A 27,694-nucleotide genomic window follows, 5' to 3' on the forward strand; every position below is an offset into this window, starting at 1 on the left:
AGGAAGAAAGATGCATTATGAGACAAGAGAGACCTCTTGTTTACAGCGAGGTTTTTTTTTGTAATTAGCCATTTGTAGAGGAAGATGAGCCTCCACTCGTAAAGTCAGCGTGCCATAATTTAGGGGACTTGGAATGGAACTCTAACATTTGCCTGGATTGGAAATGTTAATTGTGTGCATTTAGAAATAAAGGGCTGTTTTTCTCTTTGCAGGAAGCAGACTGAACAAAGACCTGAGACACTATCTTAACCAGAGGTTTCAGAAAGGATCGCCGGATCACGATCTGCAGCAAACTATTAGAGATAACCTTTATCGCCATGCTGTGCCTTGTAAGTAACAAAACATTGACCCAGTGGATTACACGTTTCATTTCTGGGTTTTTTTGAGGCAGTCTTCACGTGGTGGTGTGCACATCGGGTTCAGGTAGGGTTGATACAGAAAACAGTTCATCCCTGAACTCTGCTTTTATGATTAACTTTTTGGGATCAGTTGATGGTGATGGTTACTTTGGAGAAAAAACCTTTTAAACCAGCCATTAATTAACTGCTTGCCTTAGAAATAGTCTTCATGAACGCCATTATGGTGAGTGTTCTTTTATTGGTTTGAAACCTAGGAATAAAAAAACCCTGCTTGTATTTTGATTTCCTTAGCAGAACTTTATTTCTAATGCTTATTTAACTTGTGAAATTTAACAGCCTTTTATGGCTGTGTGCCATTGTAGCAGGCAACTGCCACTGTGGGGAGGTCATCCTCAATTCATGTAAGGAGATAAGCAGCAAGAGGTAGTGAAGCTGAGAAAGAAATGCTCTTTTTCACTCAAAAACCCCACAAGCAACCAGAAGGAAAATGGAGATGTTTTGGAAGGTGTTAATCTTTAGAATTTCAGAATCTTTACACAAAATGAGACTGTCCTTGCAATTTTGGGAAGATATACAAAGAGTGAAGAATGATCCTGCTTCAGAAAGCACTGCTGTTTGGCATTCTCCAGCTGCCAGGATACAGAACAGTTCTAAAGAACTGTTTTTTCTGCTTAACTAGGATGAGCTGTGGGAGTAATGTCATGCCTTTCAGATCAGGCTGGGATAAGAACTGATAAACATCTTAGTTACAGGATACTGAGATGAGCAGCCAACTATTTTGAAGTTTTCTATCTCAACATGAATCAGGTTCTTGATCCTGGTAGACTTCTATAAGTGTTGAATAATGATGATGCCACTCAAAAATCAGTATTTGCCAACAAATATCATATAGCGGTATGTAGAGCAATAGCCATTTTCAATCTAAGTGTTGCATGCAGGAGAACTGTGTAGGACCACAGTTAAAACTGTGGTAACACTGACAAATGTTGATTCTTCAAATGGCAGATGCTGTATATCACCATTGAGTTTATTGTCATTTTATCAGTGGAAAGCATGGACCAATTACATTTAAAGTGTTGTGCATGGACATAAAGAGTAAATATAAATTACTATTTGCTATTGAACACTTCCATTTTCCATTTTGTCAATGTGAAATATGATTAGTTTTCAATCACCTAACTTGCCAGGCTGCAGGGTTTTTAAGGAGTGCTGTGAAAAGTGCCTTCTAGAACACACGCAATGTTTGGGTTGGAAGATGCAATGTTGTGATGCTAATGTCCTTCTGCTTGTGCGTTCTGTTCCAATTTCTAAAGCAGGAAATAAAGCAAATGAACGTAAGTTCTGTGGAAACATTTTGGGCATTACCAAGGTTACATTTTGAAATGCTTTCCTGTGATTCTTTTCTCTGATTTATTGAACTTAAAGGTGAGCTAAACTGCTTGGACTCGCTAAAGACTTTTGGTTTAAAATTAAGAGCAATGAAAGTGATTCCTGCCTTTTAGAAATAGCTGGAGGAAACATGTTGTCGATGTATTAATAAGAACATCAGTACTTATGTTCCATTTATTAAACAAATGGAAAATCTAGGAAGCGGAGTTAGTTACTGTGTGTTTCCATACTTGGAGTTTTAAAGCAGTAGCATTTAATTTTCTCTTCATGTACTGTGATGATGGTATCAGCGGTAGCTTTTAAGAATGATGCTAATAATTCATATGTATGGTGGGTTGGGATGCTTTACAGGTCTGGAGATTAATCTAGCTGTACACTCATGTTTTTTTTATTCCTTGGTACATGTGACCAGTAAATCCAGAGCCCTGGACCAATCTCAAGTGCTAATGGATTATGAAGTCTTGTATTTTAAAAATGGAATTCCCTGCTGATTATGTGGTAAACGCTAACAAGAGCACAAGGTCACTTGGACTGAGCATGCTTGGCTTGACAGCTGCTTTTTGTTGCACTAATATAAAGGCTAAATGAAGTGATAATTAGTAAATACAAAGTGGAGGAAGACAATGTTAACCAGTTCATCCCCAGAAATTCCAGTAAGAGCCATGGGGCTCAGCTCTGACTAGTTTGTTACAGGGGGTGAGAAAACCCAGGGGGCTTCTGTTTCCCACACAGCCATGTGCCGGTTGTGTGCTTGGCTGACTCGAGCACTGAGTAAAGACACAGTTTTAGTTTTTGTAGAAGATAAAAGTCAAGTAGAGGGGAGGAAAGATGCAGAACGTTTGACTCAACCTCTCTGTTTCAAATTGCAGTGACACACTGCTTAAGCATCATTTAGATTTTTACTTTAGGCGAGTTGGTTGAGGTTTTGCTTTATTTTCTCATGAGCAGTCATGGGTAAGAGAGTGGGATGATGTCTGCTCCCAAAGGGGATATGAGTGTTGCCTAAATGGGTGGACACAGGGATGGTTTTCCAAGAGGCCAGAGGACTTCATCCCTAAACTTGGGAGCCATCATAAAGAAATGAAACCTTGAAATGGATCCAGAAGTGAAGTATTATTGAAAGAAGCAGGTGAACCACACAGTTATGTTTGCAAGCTGAAGTCTTCCCCTGCTCCTCAGTGGTCTCTACCCCTCCAGTGGGCTTCCTCTGAGTCTTCATACTCTCAGCTGTATCCTCTCCATTTTCTGCAAAGGTCTGTGGTGAACAACAGCAGCGACAAGCTTCCAGGTGTCCTCCAAGTTTTGTTGTGCTGTCATGAGTGCTCTGCTGTTACTGTCACACCAAACCCATGGGTTTATTTACAGAATAAAAGCATTCTCCTCTGGAATTTACAACTTCAGCATCATCATCTAGGACTGAGCCAAAGTAAGGAGGAGAGGCAGGACACCTTAGTTAGGCATTTGGAAATGCTTATGAAACCATGCATTTACAGTGTGCAAATCTTTGAAAGAATTAGTGGAGTTCAGCTGCTGAACTAGCTGTTATTTCAGCTGAACCAACTATGTCTTATTTCCTTCACTTTCTTCCTGATGCTATCATTTCACTGTTAACTTCGTAGGCTGGGTCAGAGACCTTTTAGACTTCTTTTTTCTGCTTAGGAAAAACACAACATCTTAAACTTGAGCAGGGTTATTCTCCTTATGTGTTCAGATAAATAAGTGCATTCCTAGCATGTACGATCCACTGTCAAAACTAGACAAAAAACTCAAGTGCATCATCCAGATTAGCAGGATGTTGGTCCAGTCTCTATCTATCCCCTTTGCCTTGTTTTCTTTTGAAGCACCACATTTTTCCTGATTTCTGATGTGCCTAATGAAGATCATCAGAAATAATGCTCTATTTGTGGGCTGGTTAATGGCTCCATTGAGCTTGGAGTGGACTGAGAATTGGCAACCATTTCATGATTACTGATTGGCCATGACTGTACCAAAAGTGCTTTGACTGATGCAGAGACTTTGCCCAAAGCTTATTTTTAGTGTGAATTTCACTTATTCCAGCTCAGTTTTGCCAGCCTAAACACTTAAAAGCCAAAAAGCAGGTTTACCAACTGTGTAAGACATCTTGCTGGGGCACTCATGTCTGAGTCCACCTTTGTTAACTGAAGTTGATGGGACTTGCGTTACATCTTATCTGGGGGGAGACTGAAAGTCCGTGATGTAGCATGTGTTGACATCCTGCCTTTAGGTTTCAGAGAGTACTTTAGGAGCAGGTCTCCCCAAAACAGGACTTGTATATGTGAAGATTTCCTTAATGTAAAATGTGATTAGTTGGAAATCCATGTAAGAATATCTCTGTGCAGTAGTGCTAATTGGAAAGATATGCGATAGCAACTTACTTTAAGTGAGCGCAGCAGCGTGTCTAAACCACTGTTCATGGAAGGCTGAACAGACAGGATTATCTTCCTCATTTTGAAGTGATGGTAGAGGGCATCTGTTTAAAACAAACAAGCAGTACTAGCCATTTGTCTTTACTGCTTATTCTCAACAACCTTACAGCAGTTCTCTTTTTAAAGTGTATTGAATAGAATCAGAGAGGAGATATTATTTCCATAAACGCTTATCTCAGCATGTTGGTTTGGATTTGGTGGTTTAGTTGGTTGGTTTTGATGTGTTGGTTTGTTGTTTTTTAATTTCTTTCTTCTGAGCATGCTTACTTGATTCTCCACTCGTTTCAGTCCCGTGTGAGACACAGAGGCAGCTATGCACAGTCTGGCATCTGTACCTTTACTTGCCAAAACAGTATACCTGGTGCAGGCATGACTGAAATAACAGATCAATGGTCCCCTCACTATTCACCTATAGTCTTTATTTGTCTTATTTCAGTACTGTGCAACTCCTTTCTTTGCCAGGCTGTAGTCTTCAGAAGCAAAACTCTGGAAAGTACAAGGTCTGTTTGATGGTAGATGGAACAGGGCCAATGTAATGGCTAGACTAGAGTTAAGTCTTAGATGTCAGCCTAGAGGCTGTGCGTCAATCTCTTCTTTTTACCTCCTCTTCTGGATTTTAAAACCTCAGGAGGTCATCGTTCAACAGTTGGTTCACTTTCCCCAAACAAGTACATGCCCTGAGATTAATTGGCTGGAGATTTCAGTGTTAGAGATTTACCACTTTAATTTCTGCTGTCTTTTCTCTCACCTTCCCAGAGTTTCATCTGTTCCTCTGTCTTCAATTACAGAACAGCAGCTCCAAGTGTTGTGGTTAGTCTTACAGGGGACTGAGGAGCAAAAGAGAAAGAAATGGATAAAAGCCTATAGTGTAAGTGTTGAGTGATCTGTAAGGGGACTTGGGAAAAGGCAAGGACACCCAGGCTCCTGGCTGGCATCAGCTACCCCACATTTCAGTGGGAAATGTAAGAATAAGTTTTTTATTCCAAGCAATCTGCTGGTGCAAAAGAAAAGTCTCCTTAAGGAAAACCAATAATGCTGAACAAGGAAACTCTACAGTATTTATGGGACAATCTTTAGTAAGTGGATGTAGATGAGCACATTAGACCTTACTATCTAATTCAATGTTTTAATAAATAATTGAACTACCAAAGGGTAGGTTAGTTGCTCCAAGAGTCAGATAAGCTGCTACCTGCATAACCACCATCATCTGCAGCTAATGGAGGACTAGAGAGACTGAGTAGGCTGAGGTGTGATGGAACTGCTGTCAAACATGCAGACTTAGGTGATTTCCCAGGATAGCTTTTAAAGCCCTGTAGCGCTGGGCTCCCTGTAAGCATTCTGAACCTCAAAATGAATTGGTAGAAGGGATATGCAAACCTGCTTACAGAAGGTTCTTTTCTTTAGAATATTGAGCTTAATACTGTATCAGTGTACTGGGAAATTGTTGGAGTGAAGCAAAAAGACCTTTATGCTGCAAATGCATGTGTTTTTACATGTGGGGATATTTGAGTCACAGTTTCGAGGTTATTTTTAGTTACTAATTTTTATTAAGGATAAACAGAATCACTGACAGTGCACATTATTTTTGTTCACAGGCAATAAATCATCAGTTTATGTACACAAATGTTCTCGGAATTCTCAAAAGCTTTTCAGACCTGCAGCCACCTTTATTATCCAAGTACCTTTTGTTGCAGTTCCTTTCCTAGAGGTGTAATTCTGCTTTTGTAATGAGAAAAAGTTACATTGTCCATGAAATATTCATCGGAAAGCCACACCGATAAGGTGATGAAGAGCAGACTGATCTTTTTTTTCCTAACACATGAAAAATAATTGTTTTACAAGATTGATGGTAGGAAAAAAATTTAAGTCTATTTTAAGTAGCGTCCTTATCAGTAGGGTGCCACATAAAGGTACCAGCAGTATGTAACTGTAATTTTTTCTTAAGATTCTTTGCTTGTGATTTAACCTAACTCTGACGAATGAGGTATATTTTCCATGCCAGGTAGTTTTTTACTTTAATACTTTCTATACTTAATTTTTCCTATATTTGCAGCAGGGACTGTATTCTGAGCACAACTGGTGGGTTTAGAAACCCCTTGTAGCTGTGTTCCAGGGAGTGCTACAGAATTGCAGGAGTGTCCCCTGCAGTTATCAGGGATATAATTATTTCACATATTAGTGAACCAGATGTGATTTCTCTTTTGAGAGAGAAATAAATGCCGTGTTTGGGATAACAGGGCCAATATTTCTGTAGTTTAGTTCCTTTCTATAGACACTCATTTGTGTTTAATCTAGGAGACTTCGGACCTTTTCTTCCATCTGGCCTGTCCTTTCAGATCAATAGTGCATTTTGTGCCACTGGAGCTGTTGGGTATCATTTTTTTTTTTTTTTCCATTTGGAAATAAATACACTTACAGTAGCAAATACCTCTCCATCTGCTTACCCATTTGTGAGGAATAGCTTTTTTGTGTTTCACTGTACACCCAGTTGAAATTGCATGGGGCACCAGAGAACACTACAAAGCAGAAGAGCTCAGCCTCATAGGCTCTCCCATGCCACTTTCCAAAGGAGATTTGGGTAAGAAGTGTGGGAAGAGATTACATGGCTAGTTTTCTTTGTTTTCTTTGTTAGTCCCCAGTGTACTTAATTTTGTGGGGTTTTTTTTTCATTGCAGTTGCTTTGTACTGTGGCAAAGCATCTGCGAGTGGGTATTTAGTTAGTGCAAACAATGTGCGTATGTTTTAAAATGTAAAGGTTTCTAAGGTGGTGAGTCTCTGGGAAAGCTGAGAATAAATCAAAGCTGAGAACAGGTACTGCTGTTTGGAGGTTGAAGGGGTGGAGGTGAATTGCCCCACATTGTGTACTTCAAAACTGGCTCTGTCATGCCATAGTTTTTCATATGATGTCTCAGGGTCCTGATTAGAGCTTTTGTGATGTCCCAACATTTGATTTTATTGAGGCAGTTTGATGTCTTTTCAACTACCATCATGTATCTGTTCAAGGTTTACAGTGTATTGATTATGCTACCAGCCAAGAGAATGAGTGTTCCAGGCAAAGGGGGAACGGTTTAAATTGAGGAGAAATTAAATGTGTAGCTGTTCTTTGACCTGTTTTTCCACTCATACTTGCATTCGTGATTCACATTTGATGTTTCATGACTAACTCCCTCTAGAAAGCACCCATCACTCTGTATAGGTGTGTTAGTGCTTGGATGTGTTGACATGTGTGGTGGTTTCACAGTTACAAAAGCCCTATGCTTCTGTCATCAAAGAAGCCAGTACTTGAAAGAGAACACCTAAAAATCCCATTTAAATGATAGTATTCTTGTCCAGTGCAGTACCTGCAGTGTACTGCGGGCAAAACCAGTGGCATTGCAGATGATTCCCGCTCATGTATCTTGCTGCCTTCATAGTCTCTGAGCCCAGGAATTCAATGGCAGATGCAACCTCCTGATGGTTTGATGGGGATGCAGACTTGCTACATTTCATCTTCAGACCATTATCCTTTTTTTAACATTACCATGCTTCTTCACATAAAGCATACTGTATTTGTCCTCTAAATCCTTTCTCTTTTTATTTCAGCAGAGGGGAGATTAGCCATATAATCATTTATAAAGTTGTTTAGATTCTGCTAGCTGGTTTTCTTAGAGGAAAGCCATACCCAGTACCTTTACTAGGAGTAACTCTGTAAATTAATCTTCACTGATTTCCTTCCTCCCCCACCCTCAGTGAATAAGAAGGTAGGAAAAAAAAAAAGAATAAATATTTCTAGTTCTGCCCCTGTTGGAAGGAAAAATAAATCTTTCCTATTAGTCATAACGGCCTAGATGTATCCTTTTCTTATAATGTGCTCTTGGATAATTAGAGCTTTGAGTTATGAAGTCAAGATTCCTGGGTCATTGCCAGAACAGATTTGTTTAAGGGGGACACTGGTTCCTTGAATTTCTTTTAAAGGGCTTTGTCATGTCCCAGGCTTTATTTTAATTAATGGCTCTTTGAAAGGCTAATGTATCTTCAAAATGAGACGTGCATCACGGAGTAATCAGGTGGATGGTGATCTAGCAGTTCTACTTGCAGGGTCTTTTTGGAGATGAAGATGGAGGAACACATCAAAGACCCGTGAAAGCTTCACCTGTCAGTGAATTGTATTTCATGCTTCATCATTCATTCACTACCTGCACTTCTTTAAACTTCAGGTTTAACATTTCATTTACCAGGAGAAAAAACAATAAACAAATGTTGGTAAAAGGAGGTCTATATGAAGAAGCAGTATTGCTTATTACATAAATTGAGATCTCATTCTTATTCCAGACCTTCATGGCAGCTGCCACTGCGGTATGGATTTTTCTACCAAATTTAAAGCTATTTAATGGGAGATTGTCATATGCTAAAAATGTGCAGGTAACCATTGCTATATTAGGGATTTGAAGTGGCAAACCTCAGAACTGAGCGGCTGGGGCAGGTGATGGGGAAAGGAGGAACTCCAAATTAAGAAACAGCTGCTTTTAGCAAACTCTTCCTTGAATAAATGAGGAGATGGATATTTATAAATGCAGCATTACCATCTCCTGCTGTTCATAGGTCTTGAATTAGCAATCAAAACCTTGAAACTGGGTATTTTGACTTTTCATTTACCTGTTAGATTCTGAGCCCTTAATGCTGTCTTTGTTCCTGTTATATTAAGGTATAGGGGTTTTGCATTTTTGTTCAGAGGGGGCAAATACACGAGAGTTGAAAATGTGCCTGAACATTGAGCAGGTTTTCAGCTCTCCTAAGTCCAGGTATGTGTTACACGACATGCAAGAGATTTGAGGTGAAGCCGGCAGGACACTACATGGCAGTGCAGAAGGAGGAAGGCTGAACTCAACCATGGAACAGAGCTAGAGCCAGTTCTTCCAGGAATGTAAACATCATCCCATAATGTTCATAAATATCTTTCCCATTTTTGCATTCCCATAATTTTACATGTTTATTTTCCTGTCTCACTTCACCTTCTGCAATCTTCTGCAAACAGCCAGTGTTTCTGGAAGGGAGCAGCTGATGAGATGCGGTAGTGCTGCTCCTGTGTAACTAACCACACAGTTAGGAGCATCACGTTGACAGACATTCTGTGAATTGCCCACATAATAGAACATTGATGATACCATTAAAGTGGTAAAGTTAATATTATAGCGCTATTAGATTTCTCCTTCATTAACTCTGATCTGATAAACAACCTCTGGCATATTTTGAAGGTAATAGTCACCTTACAATCACTACTGCTACTCTATCTGGCATTTCACGCCTCTCTAGATTTATAGTTCTTTTGTCATCTAATCTGTGCTTACTCCTTTATTTTTTTTCTTTGAATTTGTGCTTACAAGCAGACCCTTTCCTGGAGGGCCCTGGATGTGCAATTAACACTTCTCAGCAAGAATAAGGACATCCTAAATTCAATTTCTGAGACTTAGGACAAAATCAGTTTTAAAGAATAAAATGGACCAAATGTTCATGAAAGCACGATGCAGACCTCCAACAGTGTTTTAGTGCTGGGCACTTTTAAAGGGTTGGAACAGGGTAATGCTGGTAGCAGTGGTTGTGTTCTTGGCTTTTGCCAACAGATAATCAGAGCAGTCTCTGCAAATCTTACTGGGGATGTGGGGGATGAAGAGGGGACCAAGCGGATGCTTGTGGCAAGGGGCAGTGATGGGTGTTGGGCAGAGCCCTGCTGCCGCATGTGCAGGAGCTGGAAAAGATAAAGAAACGTTTTTTTCTTGGCTGTGTCTGTCCAGCAGAGACAGCTCCGCTCTTAAAATTTGATCCGCAAGCAGCAAAGCCGTGAGCCGCACCTTAACCAAGTAACCTTAGCTCATCTCCACCGGCAGAGAGGCTTCCATGGAGGTATCACTTGCCTCCTTGTTTTCCTAAGTGAGTCATGGCTTAATTAGAGCGCTGTCTCAAGGAGAAAGAAGGTGGTTCTTATGCATTACCTATCACAGTGTAAAAGTGGGAAGCGACGCTGAAACACTGACCCTTAATCTGAAGTGCACCATCTGTGTTTTATTTCCACATCTTGCTGAGTTTACAGTTATTTGAATTCACAGTTTGTTCCCCATTTGCTGTTCCCACATGGTAAGTGAATTGGATCCAAAACGTACTGATGAAAAGATTGAGAAGTCTGTTAGAGAAGTTTGTTCTTACCTACAAGAGTGCTCTATCTTACACTTCTTCCACCCTGTGAGGTAAATCCCAGCTGTAAAATCATGCCTCGAGATGATGTTTTTTCATGGTGGGAAGTTGGGGTTACTGTAAGGACAAAGACTTCTTTCCCCATCCTGAAGTACTTTATGGTTCGCTTCTTTCTGCTCAAGAAAAGGCAGAGAGCTCTAAAGAGTGTTTGCTTTACTGTTCCAGTGAATTTGTGTGGATGCTTCTCCGGTGCTGCTTGGCATTGGAGCACCACCTTTATTGAGTATGTTTTCTTCGTTAAAGTGTTCGGATGTTAAAATAAGACTGGGTATAATATAACGGAGGGAGCTGTAATTACAGTTGTAACAGTTTTCATGGTGCAACTTTGAATTGCTCTCATTTTAAAATAGACAAACAGCTCAAAACCAGGTTGAATTTCATGTGTTCTCATTTGTTTCAGTTTTTTGCCTACCGAAGCAACCATTTTCTTAAGACGTAACTGTAAAAAAAGATGTAAAACTTAAACATGTCATATTTCAAAAGCAAGCCATTCAAATGCTGAAGGCTGTATAAACTTAAATACGTTCTTTGGGTTTTGCTGTAGACCACACAAGCTCTGAGAAATTGATTACTCTGGTGCTTGAAGGGGCATTCATGATACAGAAACAGAGGTTTGCATTGAATTTCCTTCTTTGTGTGTGGGACTTTATTTTGGAAAGAGAAAAAGCCTTTAAACCCCAGATTAAAAATAAGTAATTTCGTTGTTTCCTTCCCCCTCCTTATAAATCTTATGAAAGAGTTTCATAAATGATGGAGGAGATGCATCTCTTAATAAATGTAAAATAAAATGCTCCGTTTATATTTTTAAAGAAGAGGCTTTTTTTTCTGGAATGTCCCATTTAGGTGTTGCCTCATTGAAGTATCGAGCAGTGATCGAGTTTCAGTGTGGCTTGTGCAGACTCATGTTATTTTGTGGGCATGAGGATGAGAGATGAGGAATTAAGAGTCATTTATTTTTGTACTGCAGTCTTCAGACTTGCTGTATACAATACCCTAAACCCATCACTATCAAAGGCTTTGAGCTTCCCAGGGGGACCATGAGCTGATCAGACACATACCCAAAACCCCAGCCTAAGACTCAATGAGGCTGTTGTCGAAAGATTGATAAGGTGAACCTTGAGCAAAGAGTTTTCATCTCTTCTTTTTAAGCAAGAGACATATAATGGTCCAGAACCTTGGCCAGATAGGATTTGCATGAAAACATTTATGTGCTGTAAAATTGAGGCTGTTTTATATATTTATAATCAGGCTAGTCTCCTGTTCATGTGTGGCCATTTCTCTCATAAAGATAATAGAGGTTTACTGTCTGGTGGTGGTGTTTTGCTCCCACCCAGGTCAAACACTTCTGGGAGCTGGGTACTTCAGTAAGAGCAGCTTTTGTGCTGTTGGGTTTGGTAGTAGAATAGAGATCATGTTTTTTTCCTTATGTTGCCTGTCACACATGTACGCTATAAACTTGCGAGCTGTCGTGTTCATCCACACCTGCACTGAGCTGCTTTGCAGGTGATGGCTGTTACCTGCTGTGGTTCAAAACCTCTGCTTGTTAGAGCAGCAGCAGTGGGTGCTGTCCCCACCGTGCCATGGTCCGTGGAGCAGGTGACCGGGCTGGCACCACAGCACCCTGTGCCCACCCCACCAGCACCTGCCATGCAGTCCTCAGGATCTTTACATCTCTGCCTACCTCAGCAGAGCTGCACAAGCCCCAGTGAAGCAGACAGAGCAGGTTTCCTTGCATGGCTGGAGTCCCCTGCAATTTCAGTACTGCATCTAAGCAATCCTGTTGTGTGAGGTATGTGGAAAGCATCCAAGACGGACACCTGCTGGCTCTGAATCAGTCAAGTGCTTTCTTCAAAATATCTTTGGCCCCTGTTGTTGATGTTTACTTTTAAAGAGATACAGGCATGTGTTGGCTGTAAGAGAAAGGAGGAGGAGAAAAGAAACAAAATCATTGCTACTGTCACTGAAATCCCTACAGGTTTAAAATGGGAAAGTTGGTAGTTTAGGAGAAACTTGAAGCTCTTGGGACAAGCACTGCAGAAAACAGAAAGATGCTCTATATTCCATCTGATTGTTTGCAAAAATTAGTGCTGTATCTCCTATGGAGGGAGAGACAGAGCTAGAAATACATATTCACATAGTCCCCCCCATTCTTGTGCCTTGCAAACTAGGACAATACCATTTTGCACTTCCCTGGGCATATTCTCAAATAACAACTCTGAAGGTGACAGAGAAATAAAAAGGGTGAGGGAGAAAGAATTGGGGGGGGGGGGAAGGGGTGGAATCCACCTCCTCAGATCTCCAGCATACACAGGTGCTTTTTAATCCCTCTGGCCTACATATTCCACAGCCCCTAGGAACAGAGGAGTTGTGATGTAATGCTCTTTTCCTCACACTCCCAGCTTAAATACAGATGGAAATTGTTGTCATGTGTTAGAAATGTCACCAATAATATAAAAGGCAGGCTTCTGCATTCTCCCTTTTGCACTGTCAGCTGCTGCTGCCAGCTTATTCTTCCCTCTCAAACCTATTGTCATGTGGCAGAAACCCTGATGTAAGTAAGCCCTGTCCTCCCCCTGCTTATGATCCCTGCATTTTTTATTCCCCTCTGCTGCAGTGCTGAGGATCATTACATACCACGACTTAAAGACAAGACCTCACAAAGGAAGGATTAATCTTGTATTTGTGCTTGAATTTCGAAGGACTCAGGCAAGTGAGAATGTTCTGTTGTATTCTCTTTCTTTCCTAGACGCTAGAGAAACGAAAAGCAGCAAATGTGATAAGCGAGGGCTGTGCTTCCCGAGCGAACCCAGAGGTTCCTCAGCCGCAGGTTGTGCGCGTAAGGAGGGAGCGGGTTGTAACGGGAGGCTTGGGAAGGGAGCTGCGGAGTGGAGCCGCGCAGCCTTAGCCCAGCCTGGGAGGACAGATGGCTGGTGCTGCTTTTTAATTCATCAAGCAGGCTTTACGTGAGGCCCGTTGGCGAGCGGGTGTGCTGCGAGAAGCGGGGTCAGTGGGCACGAATAGGCTGAGATCAGGACCAGATGCCTGCCGAACAATGGGGCTTTTGAAAGAAATGCGGGAGGAAGCGTGGCGCTTGCTTTGTACAGCCTCCGCATTGCAGGTTGGAATGGGGCAGCTCCGATTTAATGAAGTGCATTCCTGAACGTGGTCGTCAGCCTGGGCTGGGAGACAAGGGGACATGTCAGAAGGGAGCTTGTGGGGCTGGCGTGCCGGGGGGAGTGATCCACACTGATGGATCGCCCCGAACAATGCAGTCTTAGTGTTGGATGGGAAAACCCATCAATACATCCCTGTGCATATTAATGCGATACAGCAGGTGTTGCTAGATGTCTGTTCCTGCATTGTTCTCTGATGGCTCTGCTGAGGAGGGGGCAGGAAGGAGACCTCAAGAAGGATACACTCATCTGGGATAGAGAAGGAGCTGCTCCCATGATGCTGGAAGTGAAGCAGGAGATGAGAACCGGCCGTGTTCCCGCTCCTGGAGTCATGGCATGGGGCAAGGTGCTGGCCTGTGTGCTGAACTGGGCAGTGATCCCCTGTGCTGACTCTGACAGGCAATGAGGGGACCAGGCTTGGAGAGGCTGATCACATCTTAAAGGCATAGCAGGACCAGGAGGGTCCTGTTTTCCGCAAAACACCCCCAAAACTCAGCAGGTTTGAAGGCTGGGAAGTGAGAGCAGGTTGGGTCAGCAGGGTAGAGGCAAGGAGTGAGGATGCAGGGATGGTGTCTCAGTTAAAATTCAGCATTGAAGGAGTTAAAAGGGGCATAGATTTTTTTTCAGCTTCTCCAGAAATACATCAACTGTGAATGAGTCGCAGAGGCTGTATGTGAATTGCAACAAACAAGGCATACAACATGTGTAAAAACAAACAGAATGTCTATTTTTGCATTTGCACGTATCCTCCTATACCCCTCCTTAAGATAGATTTCTGTGTTGACAGAAGTCGCATCCCTAAATATTTACAGCCACGTTAGCCAGCATAATTCTTGCAGGCTTTGGAGGTGGTGGTGGGGGGGAGTGTATGTAGTCTGTCATTATTGTATGTATTTCTTAATAAAAAGACACCCATTTAATTGCTGCCATTGTGTTGTCTGCTCCCCTTGTGATTTGTGACATGCTATACTGTATTTGTCAGCAGAATGAAAGGGGTCTTTGTTCCTTGTTCGTATTATGGCACGCTGCATCTCTCAGTGAAAATAGGATATTTGCCTTTCGAGCTAACTTAGCTGGTGATCTGTGCCTGCTGTTACACTGGGAAGGGTTTCTGGTTTTTTCCCAGGAGTTTGAGGAATTCGCAGGCAAGGCTTATATTGTTTCTTTGTTTATTTTTACGTAGCGGTGTGTTAACAGGGATGAAGAGTCATCAGCTTCATTTGCTCACGGGACAGGTAAAGCATGGCCAGTGGCTGAGGCAGCTTTGCGTATTAAAGCTGCCTTTCCATGTATTCCTTGTCTGGGGATGCATGGCCAAGTGGACCAGGAGCTAGGATTTAGTCCTTGTGTACCTTTGACTATTTACTGCTGTGTAAACTGCCAACAAGTGTTCAGAGAGATAAACCAAGAGTCTGTTATACTGACGAGCTTCTGTGCCTAGTGAAAGGTTGGCCAAAACCACAGAGTAATAAAGGCAGTAACTGAATGGCCGGCTATGAGAGTGGCTGTTTGGGGATGCCAATAGCACTTGTGGAGTGCTTTCCAGCCACCGGTGCTGGGTTAGATTACATTATCATCTAACATCAACAGCCTTATCAGTTGCTATATATTTGCTGTCCTTTTCATGCTCTAGCCACTTGGGTATCAGTCTGTGTGCATGTGAATGGGAATGGTTTATAAGTATAGCTGCTGGAATTAACAGCCAAAAAGGATCCAAATTTAAGGCAGCGCTTGCCCAGATGATTAATAAGACTTATTCTAAAACATTGCGTGAATGTATGGGGCTCATTTTTAAATTGAACTACCAAGTTCAGCAGCTTGAGCTTTATGTTGTTAATTCTGCTTATTTTCTATTCTGCAGTGCACAGGGGGAAATGGGGAAAATGCAAAGCCAGGCTCAGGAGGGGCTGATGTGAATGGCTTTTCTGTTAGAGGGTCTGCCTCGGTGAAGGGCGACTTTGTGAACCTGTTGCTTGTTGATGTGTGGCTCCTGTGCAATGTGGAAAATTACATCAAGGAGTAACTTTGCTCAGGAGAAAGCCAAGGATTCGCCCAGTGGGGCAGAAGAGCAGGGAGTGTTTTCTCCCTTGCCAACTTGTTTCCACTTGTCATTGCCGACTGCTAGCTCCTGTCAGATGGAAGCAATGATGGATCCACATAGATCCAAGAATGATACTTCGCTTCCTTCTGGGAAACTGCTGCAGAACTGGCAAGAAAGAGCACAGGCAGCTGCTCCAGGAGCACTTCAGCTCCAGCTGAATTTCTTCTTTTATACACTCTGCTAATGCAGGTAATCCAACCTGCAATTTGAAGCTTAGAGTGTCCCTTTTGTCATTATTGACAAGCCCTAGCACAAGTGAGGCTGTCATAGCAGTCAGAGTGTTGCAGAAAGAAAAAAGCAGTAATGAAAGCCATTAATTCAGCAGCAGAAGCTGATTAGATGGTGCTGGGCTCTTGACTCTGTATCTGACAGTAATAATACTTACCCTGCATTTCAGTCGTTTAAAAGTTCATATGCTGCAGGTAAGGCTCTTGCTGCAGTTTGAAGCTTGTGTATCGACACCTGACAGCTTTCCATCCCTTCCAGTGCACTGAGTCTTTAAACGGTTATGCAAGAAATGCTTCTGAAATGAATGCACATTAAGTTGTTTTGGTGAAGAGGTGCTGGGTGCTGTGATGTTCAATAAAGCTTATTCAAAATGTGGTGCTATTTTCAGTCAAATTCTGCTAAATCCTGTCCTGAATATTGTGCTCTTGAATATTCTGGTAAGCATGCTGACTGGTTCACTGTGTTAATCCTATATGGTCTTTCTGTCTGCAGCTAATCCTGAGCTGTTGCTGTTCTGCATACATGAGTAAGAGCCTTTCTCCCCCTCCCCTTGATGATATCCAGTAGAATTGCAGCTGACTACTAGAAGATAACAGTAGAATTGCAGCTGACTACTAGAAGATAACAGATCAAATATCCTACTCTTCCTTTTTTCTCCTCAAGTATGAGAGCTGAGTTTCTTCTACTTGAAAAACAAACGCTGGAGAAGTATCCTTGATCTGTTGTGCTCTGTCTGAAGGTGCGCACTAGCTCAGACTCTGCAGGATGGCTTTGGGAATCTCAGCTGTAGATAAATCTGGAAGAAAAGGCATGTGCAAATCCAGTTTCTGAATTCACATAGGTTTGATAGATTTTCTATCAGAACTTCTCATTAATTAGAGATGAAGCTGATAGTGATGGCTGTAGTTAATATTGTTTCCCTAATATAAAGTTATTGGATTTTCCTAGATTTTGTCTTTTAAGTTGAGTCTACCTGTGGGAGATGTGCTTTGGCAAAATCTATCCCTTTCTAGTGGAAAAAATCCTTTTCCTTTAGGACAGTTAGTACCAATTCTAAATTACTACTTGATCACATTACAGATTTGTTAGAAAAGCTTATGGAAGAAAGGGCAATAGTTTAATCATGAGTTAATTCTCCTTACTGCCACTGATTTCATCCATGGGACAGACATTGTATCTCTGTATAGTAAGATTAGGGCTTTGAGCAACCTGCTCAAAGGTTTGGAACTGGACAAGCTTTAAGGTCCCTTCCAACCCAAACCATTCTATGATTCGATGAATATGCCCTCTATTATCATGGTTGCATAGGATGTATATATTTGGCATGTGTGTGTAATACAAATGGTCTCATTTTGTAATACAAATTTGCATCACATTTGCATTTAAGATCAAAATGTCATGAACTAGAGAGCCTGTGGTAACTTAGGTAAAACTTTTTCTTAAAAGATGTATCATATTTAGTTGATGTAAAATGTCAGAAACGCCCACATCTTTCCTGGGAAGAGATTGAATATTTTATTTTCTTTTAAATAGGCTTTCAAAGAATTCATTAAGAAAATTCAAGAAGAAAAAGAGTTGACCCCAGCACTTTAAGGCCAACAAGGCAAAATTCCCAACATAATCATGCAGTCATCCCTAAGTGAGCTGTGTCTGAATGACTTTGTGATACAGTTTCTGAAAATATTCAATACTGAAACAGGGAAAAAACTGCTAGATGAATAATGTAGTCCTGTCAGCAAGTGGGATGTGGCTGTGGGTATCACTTACTGCATTAAAAAGTAGCTTGGTTTTTTCCCTACCCAGAGGCAGTGTCCCACCTGGAATCAGCAGTCTTAATGCTTTCTTCATTTGCCTGAGGAAGCTTTTGATCCATTGTGGATTGGAAATTTCCATCTGTTTGGGGGGTTTATTCTGTTTTGTTTTCATTAGGGCACAACACTGACTTTTAGTTCATTGAAGATCAGATGAGAATCAGGCAAACAAAAATCAAAGCTCTGAAAGAGCAGTGTTACTGAAATCTGGATATATTGGGGAAAAAGGTATAATTGTTCCTCTCTCTTCCCTTGTTTGCACCCTCTCTGGTTACAGGTTTTACCTTTGGTAGGTTTATTGCTAGCACTGAGAACAACCTGGTGTTGATTTTTTTTGTTAATTTAAATGAATGGTGGGGAACAGTTTAATAATAGTCATGTAGAAGGTGCTATTGGGAACACATGTTTTGTCAGTGCTGCTTTGGTGATTAATAGTGTGTCATGTCTTTTATGGTGCACTAACAATTTGGCACCAGAATATGAGCCCTTGATAAAGGTGGGGAAGTCTTCTCTTCCTCTCTTTCTTACATGGACCACAATAAGCACCCGAGGCTTGAGGCATCCTGAGACTTGGGCTAAGGAAATGGGCTATAGCGGTACAAACTACTTGTGTGGTGATGTAACATCAATGGCTGGTTAAAGGTGTGCTTTGAATGTAGTTTAGTTGACAAGTGCTAGCATCCTGGTGTTAACAAGGCAGTATTTCAACATGTGATAATCTGTCAGCCTAAACTCTGAAGGGAAATCAAGGGTTTACCACACACAGATGCATGAGCAAAAACTGTCCTTTCCTTTTTCTGTAGAAAGACTTTAACTTCTTTTATTTTTGGTGAAGATGAAGTCAACTCATTTTGAGTCCTTATCAGGAAGTGATTCAGAGTCTGTGCTCATTAAATCCTTCCCTTTACTCCTGGGACTGCCAGTGAGGATGTTGCACATTACCTGCTGATGAGATGATGTTTTTGTCAAGGAGATGAATGCCCCAGAAAGTATTCTCACAGTGCCAAGCCACTGGGAAACTGGGAAGGGTCTAGAAAGCCACAGCGAGGCTGGAATGTGAGTACTCGAGCTGGTTTAATCATCACTATGTGAAGCAGCTGCTTACCCATTAGAGAGAACTCATCTTTAGTAGTACGTGGTTTGGGGGACATGAAGGTTGAGCCCTGCTGTTCTCATTATTTGAAGTTTCAGATTTTCTTTGGGTTAATAAGGTACAACACAGAGCGTTTAATTCCTCATCAGATCCTTTAGTCATTGCTTGGATGGATCTTTTTCATTTTTTCCCCCCATTTTTCTCTTTCTCATACTTCATGCATTCTATTGTTTTATTAGTTCAGTGGCCTTTCTGGGTCACTGCAGTCCAAGTAGTTTGACTTTTATAAAGGTTTTGGTGACTGAGTGTTAGTGACCTCTATTCATCTTCCTTGTGCTTCTCCAAGACAGTGCAGTCTGATTTTGAGCTGCACTATGCTACAGTAACAGTGAGTTCATCAGATGGTGAGGCAAACCCCATTTCCTCTCTGTAGAGGAAGGCACCTCAGTAGATCGTGTTGCTGCATTTCTGCTTCAGGGTTTGGGTAAATGGGATTCCTGCAAAAGAGGTGGAGAGAAACCAGCCTGTGGAGCTTCACCAGCCGAACTACAATAAAGAAATGTACTGTTACACAATTGAAACTATACTGTTGGATTCAGGAGAGCCCTAAAAAAGACTAACAAGCTAAGCCTGATTGATTTAAATTTCCAAATTATATAAGAGGAAATAGAAGAGTTATCATGAATTCATTAGGGAGTGTGTTGTGCCCACAGAAGTCTTTTTGCACAATCCAGCCTTGTATTGGTAGGCTTATTCTAGGGGGCATTCCTTCTTGGGCACCACCTGTAAGGCATTTCTCTAGCCCAGACTCTACCTCTTGGTCAGAGCTGAATTAACAGGGGTCTGAGAAGAATTTCGGGTACCAAGGTTAGGAAATCTCAGAGTTGATGCTGCCATAATTTGACTGTTTTAGATATTTTACTTTGCCATATCTGGGCAAGTCCTGTCAAATAGAGCTTTCTTGCTCAAACTTGCTTGCTTCTTCTGGTAACCCTCAGCCTTGCTTGTTATTCTCTGCTTCATGCTAAGTGAAGTGAGAAACATGTTTTAGAAGTGAAATAAGAATGTCCAACATCAGGATGGAATAATCAAGAAATACCTGCACAAAGAGGAACAAAAACTGTTCAAGCAACCTGGGCTGTGGCCTCTGGTAGCTCAGAAGAGCTTAAACTGGAAGACTCTGTATTAGCAGACTTATTTTTTTCTCTAAAATGTTGTAGGCTTTTTTTAAAGGCAGAAGGGAGCAACGAAACACCCCAGAGTTTCAAAGTCCTACCTCCCTCCCAAAGAAAGCTGTTAAGGAGGAAGATTTCACCCATAGTATTTATTCAGAGTTTGGGGAACTTTGAAATGGGAGTTACTGAAAGTAGAAGCATGTAATGGAGTGTGTGAAATGGGCTTTTCAGGTGTCTGCCTCTCACACACACACACACACACACACACGACTTACATTTCTATGCAAGGGGAGATTTTAATGCTGCCCAAATGTTGCTTTCTATGTAGAACTCTTTGCATCTCTAGCTGCAAAATGGCACACTGTCACCATGGGGAGATCTTTAAATTGAAGGACCTTTCTCTAATAAAAGGTCTGCTTCACTGTAAAGGAGGTACTAGCGTTTTATCATCTTGAAGGGCAAGCTGATAAATGAAATACTATTATCTCAGTGTGTTCCTTTAGTAAAATATTTAAAAGTGGCTCACTCCTGGTGAATTACCTGCTGACCTGATCCTGCAGCAGCCTTATTAAACAGTTGCTGTTGTAACATTCTTTGTGAAGTTAAAAGCGTGTCCCACTGCACTAAGCGCTATTTCAGATATCCCCATTATAACAAAAAGTCTTTATATAGTAGTAGTGCAAACCGATGGCTCTCACGGGTGCTTTCATAATGAGGTTTTATGGTAACTGTTCTCTGATCCCTTTTCTCCTTTTACCAGGGTATCAAATTTAGTCAGTTTATCTCCATATTCATAGGGCTTAACAAATTCGCTCCTGCAACTCCTCCAGTATTGCAGACACCATCACTTCTGATACAGAATGAGTTTACCAAAACAAAGGGTGGCATAAAATGAGGCTATCTTTGCATAGCACAATTGCTTGGGCTGGTGTAGCTTAATGAGCTTCTGCTCATCAGCTGAGCTGCTGTAGCTGGCTGGGTACGCGCTCCTTGCCATGAGCAAATGTAAGATGAAATTAGTTAGTTTAAAACCTTAAACTTTTGCTATTTGGAAGTCTCAAACTCTGCTTGAGTACTGGGCATTCCTGTGCTGATGCATGGCCAGTGATAACTTGATTTCTTTTGGTCATCTGTCTATAACTTGAGAAGAGTTTTTAAAGCAAATATTCCTATTCATCATATGGTGGTAGGCAGCTGCCCTGGCTGGTGCTGCTTGAGGTTGGCAGTGCTGTTACAGCAACAGCAATAACAGGGATGTGACCAGCACCTGAACAAACAATTACGCTTATGCCTTGGGCTTTGAAACTATATTCCTTGGATATTCTTGGGTGGAGTGAAGGAAATCTAAAACTCCTTTGATGTCTTTCATGACCTCATACCTAATTACATTATTTTTTGATAGCTTTCCCTCAGCAGTTCCTTATTTTATATGCATTTTACAAATACACATTCAAATGAGCCTGATGCTATTATATTTTGTAGGCTAGTTAGTTTAAATTGCTGACCACCCTCTTGGTACTTGAATCTCTTCCTACGGGGAGTCTTCAGTTTATTTCAAGAACCTGTGGTCTGCCCTTGTCACAGAAGTAGAAAGTATGATTGGGTTAAAACCTTCTCTTTTTCTTCCTTGACTCCCTTGCCTTCTCCTGGTTTGACTATGTTTGGTTTTATTCTGATGTATATATAGGGAATAAGGCACAGAGGTTCTTGGAGGCTACTAGCTCTGGTTCTGTGATTTGTACCAGTCAGGTTCACCAAATCCCATCTTTATGCATTGAGACCTGTGGCAGTGGCTTCTGCTCTGGCATTGGATGCAGCAAGCTCTGTTAATAGGAGAGTGTTCTGGCTGGGTGCCGCGATTGATCCTTCTGCAGTTTATCTCAATCCTGAGAGTACTTTTTTGCTCTCTGAAGACCTGTTTTGTCAGGTGTTGGCTGTGTTTCAAGATAAAAAGGGGTAAAAAAAGGGATAAATTTCAAAACATTACATGAAGCAACAGCAAGGAGTAATCCTGCTTTCTGGAAAAATGCTGTAGGAATTGATGTGGCTGCTCCCTTGGTCTCTGCTGCTGCTTGACACAGCCTACAGACTGCCCAGACTGCGTGCAGCAGTAGGGCCAAACCAGCTGGTGTATTCAAAGTTTCTCTAGCTTAAGGTTTTATTAAAACTTGTTTGTTGAGCTCTCCTTGCAAACCAGTACGTACCACCCTACGCTGACTGTGAGGTCCAATACCATCTTAGTAATTAAGCACTGGCATCCTAGAGCACAGTGGGCTTCATAGGCTGTCAGCAGCTTAAATGCCACCTGATGCTAAATTCACCGGTCTTTTTCATCGTTCTCCAGCTGACCCACAGTAACAATGGCCATGGCAGTTTCTGTATAGGTGGTGCCTAGTGCACAGGCACTGCTCGGCTGCTTTAATTGCTGATCTGTTACCTTCCTCAAAAGACAGGAGTGAAGAAGAAAGGCAGTGCTATAGCTAAGCCGGTTTTTGCCCAGCTCCTATCAGTCCGTTCTCTAGAAGACTTTTTGAGTTTTCAGTGCATCAGGTTGTGATGATTGACAGGGCAGCTCTGTCCCCTGGGCAATGAGAAAGGCACAGGGTGGCAGGCCAGCCTATAAAACCTGGCTAAGACCACAATGGAGATGTCCTTTTTTGCTGGCTTTTTTTGCTGGAATGGCCTAGTTGCTGTAAGGAACGGAGCAAAAGGGAACAGCCAGGAGATGGGAGATTTGGGGCTTGGTTTTGCTTGTGCTGCTGTTGAGCTGCACCCTTATTGACTGCTCTTTGGGGCAAAACCCTCCATTATCCATCACTATGTGGAAGACATGGTACTTGTAGGGTCCTAGTTTCATTAGAGTGCCTCATGCCCCCCCCCCCGAAATAGAAATAATGGTGAGAATTCATTCCTCTTTGCCTTATTTTCTCCCATTGTAAGTTGAGGCTAATGATATGCTCCTTTTCCAAAGCTCTTTGGGATCGGTGGATGAAAAGCACTATGTAATTATTAAAGTGCAGCTTTTATGGTGCTGCCTTTGGAAGGAAAAAATATATTCACTTGGCAAAATATTGTGTTGTAGGTGGAGCTTTGGAAATCTGACTTTCATTGTAAAAGCTAAAATTAAAAAGGATGGTTCTGCTGTGTATTCTCATACCAAAAGCAGGCCCATGTTGAGGCTGCATAAAAGCTTTCTGCACCACTGGAAATGTCTAAAAGGAAAAAAGGGAGAGCAAACTGAAACAAAAGAAGGGCTGGTCAAAAATAAAATGAAGTAAACCAGTGGTGCCTGCAAGTGCCACTTGTCTGTGTTTGCCTAAGCATCTCCGAGTCCCAGTGTAATATCGAGTTCTTAGCACTGCATACGCTTCTGGCCACATTATTTTCATGGCCATTAAGTTCAAATGCTTGTCTGTTCACTGAGATGAAAGAAATGAGAGCTCACTCCTAAAAAAGAACCTTGTAAATTCCAAAGAAGCTGTGCTGCATGCGATTTGCCTGGGAAGTATCCCTCAAAATACCAAAGTTGTAGAAGTACTTTGAACAGGGCAGAGGCTGATCCGAATGCTTCATTCATTGTTTTGTCTCAATATTGTTTTCATAGAAAATCTTTCAAAATATTTATTTTCCTGTAAATGCATGCATACAACTATAGATAAAGGCTAATTTGTTTCTCTGAATATTGTACTGTCAAATGGAAGCTGAGTGGTTTAATACCAAATGGGACTTCCCATTTAAATCATGCCTATGTGCTTTTTATGTTTTTGCAATAGGTTCAGTAGCTAATCATCACCTAAATTGGCTTTCCTAAATACCATGCCATATTAGGTAGTCTAATGGTTTATCTGGAAAATAAGAAGCAAAAATGGTGCTGCATTAAGTCAAGACTGTAATACTGACGTTAAAAAGAAGACAGAAAGTAATGTCACATTTGTCTGCCCATATACGCTCAGCCTTGCTGAGCACATGGATTTATCGATCCCCAGAATGCTGTAAAGTTTGAGGGATTTGACTAATTTATTGAAAATCTAAAAAGAAAAGAATATATGCATAACATAAAATATATGCTATTTTTTTTTGTAGCAACATCCAAACTGCAAGGTGACATTCTTGCTTAAAATAGCAGAGCGTGTTATCAATACTCAGACCTTAGTTTCGCTTAAAGTCTACCTGTGTGCACATTTTTGGACTAAAGGAGGAAAAACTTGTGACACTTGTCGTCATGATGGGATCATTCAAATCATGGAAAGAAAAAGCTGTGGAAATCAATTCTTTTAGTCTCAGAAACAGTGAAAGCGAAGTATTTCAGGGGAAAAGTCTGCTTTCCTATGCATTGGGCCAGGTTGTTCATGCTCACTATTTATCTTTTTCTCTCTAATACCAGATGTGTCTAAAACAAACAGAAAACTCTGTCCATCACCCAGGCGGAAAAACTGATGCACTGTGTTATACAGCTCAGCTAGTATTCATATGGTTAGCCTACATGATAATGATTTAAATGATCCTAAAGCCATTCTTTTTACAAATCAGAATAGTAACAGTAAAAATTATTTAACAGTAAATAATTTTTAAAGAAGGTATTTGTTAGGCTTACACGTTGACAAACTTTTGGAGTTATTTTGCTATGGAAACGTTTAGAAGTTCCTGTGAAATTTGTTATTTATTTGGATGCCCAGACAAAAATGCTCTGCTAAATAGGACCCCAGTCAGGTACAGCATTTGCAAATTGCAGAACTGTGGCCAAAAGGGAAGTCCTGCTTCTGCCAAAAAAATACTTAATTTAAAAAAAAATGTAATTGTACAGGTAGTTAATTTTTAATGCAGACAGGTGCCTTGGTGTTTAAAACCTGCCTTTTATTGGGCAAGAGATACTGGAAAATGGAACAGCTACAGAGAGCTTGTGGAAACTTGTTTTGGAATGAACAGACCTGCAATTTTAGCACTTCGTATTTCTTTGGTGCGCCTACAAGCAGCTTTGTGTGAAGAAACGAGGGGAAAATGTTGCCTTTACAGCCATGATGCATTCCAAGTATGAGTTTTCCAACTATAAATTGTTTTAATTCACTTCTTGGAATTTCAGAGAGAACAGTTTTGTTTTGTGGGTACGACAGGGCACTTGCAATTGACCTGGTCTCATAGATTTCAGGTGAGTGTTGGATCAGGGCTTTGTTGCTTTATTGGGGCTGTGCATGATGCTTTTGGAATAAGGAGGAGGAGGATTTTCACCACAAGTGCTGCTGTACAGTGGCCCCTCACCAGTATTATCATTTGGTTCAGGCCACTTGCTACAAGGTTTCCCGAGTTATTCCAGAGAATGAGCATCCTCTGACTTGGGGGATACCGAGTCAGTTCATTTTTAATGCATGCTCATTAACTGGGCTTTAATTTGTTTATTTGCTGTGTTACTAATTTGATGGGAAAGGTTTCTTTAATGTATGCATGTGGTTATTTGGATAAAGAACTACTGCTCTGATCCTGGTAGCTGACAGCAGTGACCCCTCAGGACAGCACTTCTCACTCTGGAAATACCTCAGCCGTGTAAATGGGGAATTTGCATTAACACTAGCTAGAGATTTAAAAGAACAAAGAAAGAGTCCTCTTGAACTGATTAAGTATCTGGGCTTTATTTTGTTGCTTTACTATATACAAAATAGGTCCTGACAAACTTCTAAAGGGATGAGTTGGATTCTTCCAGTCTTGGAGACATCCAAATACTTTAAATATGATCTTAAAAGGTACTGTGTTGTTAAAGTTGAAGTTATAGTTGTGATGGAGGAATCATTGGGTGAAACATTCTTTGCTTGTCTTGAGAAATCAAACTAGATTGTAATAGTGGTGTAGAAGAGATTCTTTCCTTTGGTTTGTTCTAAACTTGAGTTGTAACAGCAAAAAATCCTGAAGCGTCACAAGAGAGGCCTGTCTCTTAGTTTAACCTCCTCAGCTGGCATAAATCACTGCAGCTTTTTTATGTCAGGTCACAGGCTTGGATAAACATATTTATTCATATAAAAGCACTGAATGTTTTGAGGTTCATCTATGACTAACTGAAAGTCTTTAAAAAATAGACCAAACATTGGAAAGCTCTTGAAATGTCTTGTGATATCATGTTGACTTCAAATAAGTGGGATAGTTTCAGTTTCCTCTTACAGTTGGTTCATTTTAATGGATTTTTATCCTCTTTCTTCCCCGATCAAAACAAATGCAGCTCACCTCTGGTATGAGGTCACACAAGTGCTTGATGAGATTTGCTAATGCCCATGGTTATAATAACAGACATGGACCACCTAATGTAAAAGGCCTCCTTTTCACTCATCCCTGCACACTCGGGTCACCCCATGTGGGGACAGTCCAGGCCAGTCTTTGGGCTCTTTGACACATAGTGGGAATCACTATTGACTATATAGTGAGGTTTCATATGCAGGTACCTGCTACCTGCATATGAAACCTCTAAAACATCTAATAAAGGCTAAATGTGGGGCCACAAGACCTAGTGTAGAAAGCTTCTTAGATGAGGCTCCTTTTTAGTTAAGGATCTTCCCTAGGATTAAGAATTACATTTGTCTACTGAGCTCATGTTGTTTTGAGGATCCCTGTCCCTGGACTTTCGGTCCTTGAGAATTTGGTGCCTATATTGGGATGGTGCTTGAACAAGGCTTGTGCTAATGGATCTTGGATCTGAGCCTGTTGGTTCTGGGTTTTTCTTAATACAAGTTAGCACTAATTTAAACTATAGGTAGCTCACATGGTTGGGATGCAAGATATAAAGGAGACATACTGAACAGCTTCAGATGAATGTGAGGGACAGGCAATCCAGAGCCACTGGCACCTATGAAGTACATATAGGGATCAAAAGGTTGCTCTTAAGTTGAAATTCAGTTGTGCTCTTCTTTGTGAATTAAAACCGTTTTGTGAGGCACACAGTTTGAAGTGGAAACTGAATGCAAGAACGTCATTGACTCCTGCACTGGACAAGTAGCTTATGGACCTCACACACAGGCTTGAAAACATTTAACTTTTACAATCTCATTATGTTAAGGGGGCACAAAGCAATGTAGAAGACTCAGGGCCACGCTCACAGCTGGCATAGATGAGCGTAGCACCATGGATTTCAGAGTAGCAACACCGATTTCTGCTGGTTGAGATCCTGGCCTTTAATCTGTCATCAATCTGTCATCAATCTCATAAAATTGAGCTGTTCTAATTACACGGTGTCTTTCAGAATATGTTTGCCTACAATGATAAAGCTGAGTTGGATCCTGGAGCCCACACAAGTCAGCAAACACTGTGCAAATCTGAGTTAAACCATTTGTTTGCCCACTTAAGGAGAGGTTGTCCACGGTCATGGTATGTGTGGAAAGACAGCGGGGGAGTGAGAGGAACAACTGAAACATATGGCCAAAGTCAGCTGTCTCTTTATTCCAATGCATCAGGATAAGACAAGCTGTTGAACCGATGAGAAAGCTTCTTTATATATACACACACACACACCATGTTTCAAGATTAAAACTGGAAGGAATTCAGTTCCACTGATCTTGCATATATACTTGAATGAAGGTGTAGCAAACTGTTAAACTGAAAGCCCCAAAATCCACCCTCCCCAAATCCATAATAGCTGCATCATTATGTAAAAGAAAACAGCAATTCCCTTACCAAAGTGTCCATAAACTGAAACCTTATCAATACTTCCAGA

At 41.2% G+C, this 27,694-nt stretch overlaps 1 protein-coding gene across 27 annotated transcripts in view; it reads left to right on the forward strand.

Moving 5' to 3' along the window:
• Nucleotides 1-27,694, forward strand: part of MAGI1 (membrane associated guanylate kinase, WW and PDZ domain containing 1) — a 339,165-nt gene that overhangs the window by 170,596 nt on the left and 140,875 nt on the right. For all 27 annotated transcript variants that reach the window (XM_061455797.1, XM_061455802.1, XM_061455803.1 and 24 more), the window contains exon 2: nucleotides 213-329. In XM_061455797.1, the coding sequence (XP_061311781.1) occupies nucleotides 213-329 (117 nt within the window). The remainder of the gene's footprint in view (nucleotides 1-212; nucleotides 330-27,694) is intronic.

Source organism: Pezoporus flaviventris, unplaced genomic scaffold (genome assembly GCF_033815535.1).
Source record: "Pezoporus flaviventris isolate CSIRO_AGI_PZ_B2104156 unplaced genomic scaffold, CSIRO_AGI_Pfla_v1 ptg000021l, whole genome shotgun sequence".
In the NCBI taxonomy this organism is placed as follows: domain Eukaryota; kingdom Metazoa; phylum Chordata; class Aves; order Psittaciformes; family Psittacidae; genus Pezoporus; species Pezoporus flaviventris.